General features: G+C 39.2%; 1 protein-coding gene across 1 annotated transcript; it reads left to right on the top strand.

Annotated features, from left to right (window-relative positions):
* The first annotated feature begins 968 nt into the window (after nucleotides 1-968).
* Nucleotides 969-7,661, top strand: LOC145448322 (uncharacterized). Its single transcript, XM_080326702.1, has 4 exons — nucleotides 969-1,291; nucleotides 2,399-2,536; nucleotides 5,286-5,415; nucleotides 7,405-7,661. Exons 1-4 carry the CDS (start codon nucleotides 1,011-1,013, stop codon nucleotides 7,492-7,494), a joined length of 639 nt encoding a protein of 212 aa, XP_080182828.1. The 5' UTR covers nucleotides 969-1,010; the 3' UTR covers nucleotides 7,495-7,661.

The raw sequence follows: 7,661 nt of genomic DNA, 5'->3' as shown, positions 1-7,661 counted from the left end.
CAAGCAAAAAGAACACAAACTCATACCGGATTTTATTACTGTAATATTTCCTCACAGGAAAACTGGTATAAACGCACATAATCCAGAAAGCAACTTGCCCCAAAAGGAAGAGGCCAAGAGTGCAGAATAGATTTAAAATTTTGGTAATAGAGTCAATTTGATATTCATATTCGATACAGAATTGGGGTAGTTAAAGAATGGCCACGAGCTGCTAATGATTAGAAATGGAGAATCGCAATTACATAAATTATGCTGTAACTATCGAAGACAAGTGTTAATTACACCAGCAGTGAATTCAAAGTCTTACAAAGAATATGCACAGTGCCCCATAAAATAATGTTCTAGTTCATGTCGAATCGAACGTTTCCCGGATTCTTTTGAATACGTCAAATGAGGTTTTTGCTTACAACCCCTGTAGCGCCAATGACTATTGGTAAAATATTTAATTTGGATCAGCACATTTTCTCCCATTACATTTTGATTGTTTTTCTGATTCCTTTTGTTGTATGTTTCGATCAGCTTAATATTAATTGATCAGGATGAAGCAATATCGCACCTATCACCTCATCGGTCTGGCGCGCCTCAGCAAAAAATTATCATCAACAGTCATTTGATTAGAAATGGGTGAAATTTTCTCATCGTTGGCTAGAACGACGTCATCGATAGGAGATATAATTTGCGGCCGTATGTGGTGAACGAATTTTATGCAACAAATGCACGAGATCGACAGTTATTTTTGTTTTCCCTCGGGAAACGGGATTTTATATATTATTGCCCCGAATAGCGTTGGCACTGTTGGTAAAACGTGATAGTATCGGCATCACGAATTATTATCATAATCTCGAATATTCCTGAAACCCGATAAGGTCAAATAGAACATAATTGAGTTGCAAGACGAAATGCCGCTTTTTTGAAATGGGCGATGTTTTGAAAGTTCGAACGCCCGAAGAGGTTTGACTATAAATACGCAGCATCGAGTGTTGTAAGTTAGTCGATGAACTAGCGGCAGGATGGACGTGAGATATTTGATTGCAACGATATGTTTGGTGTTGTTCCACTATAGCAATGGTCAAGTGGAGGAGATCCAAGCTATATCCTCTGCGGCTACTGTAAGTCAGGAAAATCCTACAGGGGATGCGGATGGCGGATCTGGGCCGCCGCCAGATACAGGTGGAGGAGTAAATCAAAATGCAGTGGGAGGGATTATTCCTTTGAGCGGCGCGGGTGGAAGGTCTTTTGGACGTGGTAGACCCCGTCGACCACGATCATATATTTGTCCCGCGTATTCACTGTAAGTATTCCCGGTAACTGCACTACGAGCAAAAAGAGTAAGCATTGTGCATTCACACCCAACAGGAGGTACAAGAACACATTGCCTACCTCAGAATTCAGTAACCCCGTTCTGAGGGTGTCGTACGAATATTCCAGCGGAGTTGTTACTGACTGTACAGCAGGATTGTAATGACTCGAGTCGCGATTTTTTTGGTCACTCGCCTTGACTCGTGTCATTTTCTTACAAATGAAAAATTGTTTGACTCGAGTCAATTTGTGTATTGACTCGACTTGTACTTGAGTCCTTGCGCATGACTCGGATCAAGTCATATCATTCGAGACTGCGTCCACGGAGACAGGCATTCCGTTGTAATTTCAAAGAATAGAAAAGTTATCACATTAATATTATTTCGTCTGTCAGTACGGGTACGTGAAAATGCTACCAGAAATTCTTGAAAATGAGAAAAATTAGTATAATATGAATGCGAAGCATTCGATTTCACCGACCAGAGTTGTAAAAGTGCACTTCACATGACATGAGGAAATGAACGGTCAACACAATGACTTCGACTCGACACATTAATCCTTGACTTGGCCTGAGGCTTGACCCCGTGGTGAATTGAAAATGACTCGACTCGACTCGAGCGAAGACTATAAAAGTGAGATTGACTTGTGACTCAGAACCTTGTGACTTCGTTACAACCCTGCTGTAAAACATTCGCTGATTTGTGTGTTTCAATTTAGAGCCACTGTGAGTAAATCATCATTGTTAATCGGCATGTTTCTTTCTCTGTATATATATTCACACTTCATTTAGTTATTTAACGAAATAGACCGTTGTGATTAAATCATGGTGTAAATTATTATATGATTGCTGTATATCCTATACGTGCCGACGTGCATGCCTTCCAACGTCTTTATGTCCTTCGTACTCCATTCGGACGTATTATAGTATATCAAGCGTAATTTCGATCAAAATATTGTACTTGATTTATACCACGTGGAATTCTGAGGTGGATCCCATTTTGTATACCACATTAAGATGGTGAATATGCATTCTTCTAGCTATAAGTGCAGAATATCGACGCTGTGCGCCGACAATTTTTTATGATGATATTGTGAACAGGGTGTCGCAAAACACATGTCCGGGACCGAACAGATACTGCCCGACGAGAATATGCTACCGATATGCCACCAAGGCATATTACTACGGACTGCCGTTCACACTTCACACTCCGGTGTGGATAAAAGGATCGTTTTGCAGGTATATTGCACGCCACACATTTGACATACGCCTGTAACGGAATCGCTACTGGTATGCTTCCAGAGCAATGAGTACACTACAGCCCCGTTGTCATCTACAGCAAATAATCCCAATCCAATTAAACTATATGACCGAAAAAGACTTTGTCAACCACTAATTGTAGTTATGGAATTAGTCTAATTAGAGAGAAATCTCGATAATGTAATTCTAAGAGAACTTGTGAAATGCGTCTGTGCTGTAATTTTAATTGTAATCTAATTTCTGGTTTTCCTGCTACATTAAAGCTGTAGTGCGAAAGGAATCAATCTTGGTACACAGACATTTGCCTGATTCTGATTTCATATCAACTGAACTTGATTCTTGTTGTGTTTATATTTAACTATGTTATTATATTATTATTTTGGTCCAATTTCGAAGTTTTTGAGAAGTAAGTATGTTTTTATAATTCCAATCTAATTTGGAAAAGTTGAATGTTTTCTGGAAGCCCAACTCGGGGTATAAGTTTATATTGATTCAGAAACATGTAGCCTCACTTGTAAATTGGGCAGGGCACAACGATTCTGTTAGCAATCAAATGCGAACCGAGAATTAATTCCACTGATAACAAGAGTCGATTATTCCGAGTAGCCTAACAAATTCATACGCTCGTTGAACTAAGCGCTTCCTTCAATGAGAAATGTAATATCGATACTTTCTTAGCACAATAAAAGTCTTGAAACCTGAATGTGTCGTCCAAATACAATCCAAATACGTAGCATAAAGCCACGAACTAGAAGCGACATTTATGACGCATTATCCCAAACAGCGATGAACTGAGCAATCTGAGCATGTTCGGTAAACGCAAAAACTTATTTAGTGTCTCGTGACTGTCGTTATTTGCCCCGTGGTCGCAAACAAGTACAATACTACATACTTTAACTTTTAAGTTGCATCACGCGGTCATTACATTACATGAGCGGGTCGAGTCGACTTTAAGTTTAATAAAAATTCGGAATCGAATCAGTCCGATATTCGTTTTTTACATCCCTATTGGTAATTAGGGCTGGATGAAATGATTCGAGAACTCGAATCTGAATCAAGTTTATTTGAATTGATTCGATTCCAGCGAGAAAGGATTTTTTTCTAGCACTGAAGTGATACGCTTCTCGTCAATAGGAGTTAATTTATCAACGAGAATTACAGTTTCGATAGTATTTTCCGTTGTGGAAGCCGTGGATTGGCCGATTGGCAACATCACGGCTAGGGTTGCATTTAAAACAAGTGGTTGTTAAAAACACTTTGTTTAAAACATGTTTTGGGGCGGAGACAATAAACTTGGATGATCGATACAGTCGATTATCGCGTTTCTCAGGATTGAACAATCAAAGATTACGAAAGCCGGTTGATCGCAGCGCATGAACTTGGAAATTAATCTCATGATTTAGCAAACCGGAACAAACTACAGATAATTAGTTATCTATAAACAAACTGTACAGTGTACACGTACACAGCGTAACATTCGTACTCGCTAATATTTCCGATAATGATCGTGACGACTGTCTCCATACTCAACAATGTATGTATTTCGTATTCCAGCCGTCATACCGTACTGATTACACACGACTTTCATTTCGCGTCACGTCAATCGCAGATAGCCAGATATAATGGAAGCTGTGGACCTTGTTGACCTTTTGAAAAATCTTGATAACGAACCCCCGCCAGCTCGCATTAGTAAGAAAAGATTGGCAGAGGTGAAAAATCTGTCATCGAGCATAACCTTAGCAAACTTTATGCGTGCGGATTAGCAGTTTTCAATCATGCCATTAGCATTCTGCCGGACCAGTCAACTTTATTATCTCCGCCCAAAATGCGTCACGAATGGCGGATTTCAATCGCGCGATCAGCATTCTACGGGATCATCCAACTTTATTATCTGCGAATATATTATCTTCGCTTAGCAACAGTTTAAGTTGTGGCGCAAAAGACCATAGTTGTTACATGCGTCACTAAAATTGTTTTTAAATATAATAATAATATTAATCTCAGCCCTTAAACAATGTTTTAAAATAATCTGTCTTTTTTGTTAAGTTGTATCATTATACCATAATTGTGTATATACTTTCCCAAAAAACACGTTGTATGAGCTTACGGACGTTTACCACCCGATATAGCCGACGATGTGGGGTGGTTAGAACCATCGAAATAGTCGGTTCAACATATACAGTACGTAGATATAGATTGTAGGTAAGGAATGAATTTTATGATGATGATGATGACTGCCGACCGTACAAATGCTGCATGACGATGTATTCCTAGATAAATATATTTTTAGTCCGTATATGACAGGGGTTGGAAGCCTATTTCGTCAAAGGAGCTATATATTTACCCTATATCTTCGATTGCCATTGTCAATCCACCACGACGTCACAATTGAAAATTCGTGACGTCATCGCTTGAATAACAAACAAAAAACCAATGAAAAAATGTTTGAAACAAGGGCCTTTTTTTAAACATATCTGTTTAGATTGATCTTAGTTTTAAATGCAACCCAATCACAGCATAGAGAATATGGAGTACAAATCTGGGTACGTTAAATGGAAATATATTTGTTAAATTGTGATTAATCCACAACATTGCCAATCAAAAATATATATTAGTGTGGTCGCATAAAACATACATATTTGAACTCTCCGCTGTTATGACGTGATAATAATCACTTAGGAACTCGAGTTCTCTCATCCCTATACTAATAACGCGTAACATATTTCAGGAACGAAAGAATGCGTTGTGATTCGACCTCCTGGGCGACCTGTAGATGCAGAACCAAATTTTGCTGGCTTCCCTTGAGAAGAGTCATCAGACACGATCTAAAACTCTACTTCCTGAGAGTCTACTTGCGGGTAAGAGCGCTGCTGTGTTTTGACAATTGCAAAAATAGTATAATATTTTGTACACGCTGAACTAAAAGAGTGTGTATTTACCCTCAAAAGGTGGGACACCAATAGAGAACCTACCTCATAAATCAGAAAGCCCCGTCTCGATCGAATATTTCACTGATCTTGTTAGCGACTGAACAGCACTGCCGAATCTGAGTGTTTCAATTTCGAGCCAATTTCAGCCGATCATCATTGTCAATCGGCGTTCATCTGTATCTTTCAATCACTAGTTTAATTCTTTCGGTCACTTGATTAGGAGATTGTTGCCTATGCGTAAATAGCTTGCAGCGTGTCTATGTGCCTACGCCTAAAGATGGTGTGAACGTAAGGCTACCGTTTGCGTTCTGTGTGTGAAGCTTTGGAATTTGAGGGTTCGCGTTCACAAACTATCCTTGGTAGGTTCTGAACTGTGAACCCTCTTTATGTAATACAATTCTACACGTCATTATAATGTCATTGGTTGAAATTCTTGGAAGTTCAACTTCAGACCACTCTCTACGTGGTGCTGGCAGCATGAAAAGAAATTAAGAATCAAACGAGCATGCATATTGCACACTGCCAATTTCAGAAATTATTTGCTCGATAGTTTGTTCGGAATGTTCAGCTTTCCGTTTGTGAGTCTTTAGTGACTCTCTGCTATTAATTTTGCCTGCAATCACACAATAGGAATGACGAAACTCGCCCCATGTAGGAAGTCAGTCAATTGTGATTTGTCAACTCATCAGTTATATACATAAACGAAATTAATATAGAGAATGCATCGATGTCTAACATAAAATATCTATCAGGCGAACGGGGTCTTTTCTTCTTGGTTTGATATGCTCATTGTATCAGACAGACCGAATCCGTCCTGCATAACTAGTTTTCAAGATAATATCTGGCGCAAGTATAGAAACCGATGCCTCGCCGAGTCCTCGTCGTGATTGTTGGCATAGCGGTTTTGTGGAATTATTATCGCATATATGATTGTTCCAGTTGATACGTTAGGTGACGTTTAAAAAGTAGTCAACGTGGCACGCGGGATTGTGGCATAATGGCCTGAGCCGTCGCTAGTTATCATGTACATTAATATATAACTTTCCGGAAATGTAGGATTGAAATTAGCATAATGACGTCACGTTACGTCATAGGGGTTCATGTTCGCGTTCACATCATCTACGTAAGTTTGCATTTTTTGAATAATTACCTAGGCTTGACATGCTTACTTTATTGTTTACTCGGGCTTTAATATGAGTAGATTTTGCTTAACTATCAATGATGAATACTTGAACCAACTTTGGTAGTCAGCAGTACACAATACACATTTACTATTTGGCTCTAATACATGTTCTTAACACTTGACTTTGTACTGTAGGTTGCTTTCAGGCCCACACAAAGTCCTTGTTCTTTAGTTATACATTAAAAGATTTAGGCAAAAATGTAACGACGCGACTACCCAACGCGAATGCGCTGGACAGAGTGTTTCGAGAACTCGAATCTCAGTCGAGTATTAATTTTAATGATTTGTGGAATATCATTCTCTCGGGTACTGAAATTATACTCCACTTGTTTTACCAACACAAATTATAGTTACGCAAAGGTAAACACAAATGACATATCTGTGAGGATGTGATCAACCCACATTTTCTCGAAGTGCAATGAAATGGTCGAACAAATATCAAATTCTCTTTAACGTGATGTAAAACTTGCTGTATATTCTTTGTGGCGGCGTGAAAAGTACATATTTGAACGTTCACATCTTTCGTACTGTTATGACGCAATAATGCTGACACTCAAATTCTCGACTGAACCCGAAACGTAACAATCGATTCAGAATATATTCCCTCCTGCACTCGATTCTTTCAAGTCCCACATATTACAATGGTATTGGCTACGATGCATTGTGGCAGTGATGATAAGGCTACTGTCTGAAAAATACATTTTTGTCTTATCAACACATGCCCTGTTTTTCAGAGACCGTGTGGGTGCAATTGCGTCGGTAGATCGACATGGCAAGTGGCTCCGGCTCCAATCATTCATCACCCTGCCTGGGATTTCCAGTAGGGTGGTATACTATGCGATATGAACGCGTGGAAACTAAAAGTATATGACGATTGACGTGGATTTTCGGAAGCATTCCCAGCTTGTAACATACGCCAGCTTTGATATCACAATATTGCCGTCTATTGCATTGCCAAATTGCAATACATGTGGCAAATGCGACCATGGAA

This window comes from Botryllus schlosseri, chromosome 10 (genome assembly GCF_051294905.1).
Source record: "Botryllus schlosseri isolate E-star chromosome 10, Bs_hap1, whole genome shotgun sequence".
Lineage (NCBI taxonomy): Eukaryota > Metazoa > Chordata > Ascidiacea > Stolidobranchia > Styelidae > Botryllus > Botryllus schlosseri.
The sequence above is the reverse complement of the archived record's forward strand: the minus strand, read 5'-3'. Positions and strand labels throughout refer to the sequence as shown.

Coding starts and splice junctions, on each gene's coding strand:
- LOC145448322 (XM_080326702.1), top strand. CDS start 1,011: ATGGACGTGAGATATTTGATTGCAACGATATGTTTGGTGTTGTTCCAC. Junction 1,292..2,398: donor ATTTGTCCCGCGTATTCACT/GTAAGTATTCCC, acceptor TATTGTGAACAG/GGTGTCGCAAAACACATGTC. Junction 2,537..5,285: donor ATAAAAGGATCGTTTTGCAG/GTATATTGCACG, acceptor AACATATTTCAG/GAACGAAAGAATGCGTTGTG.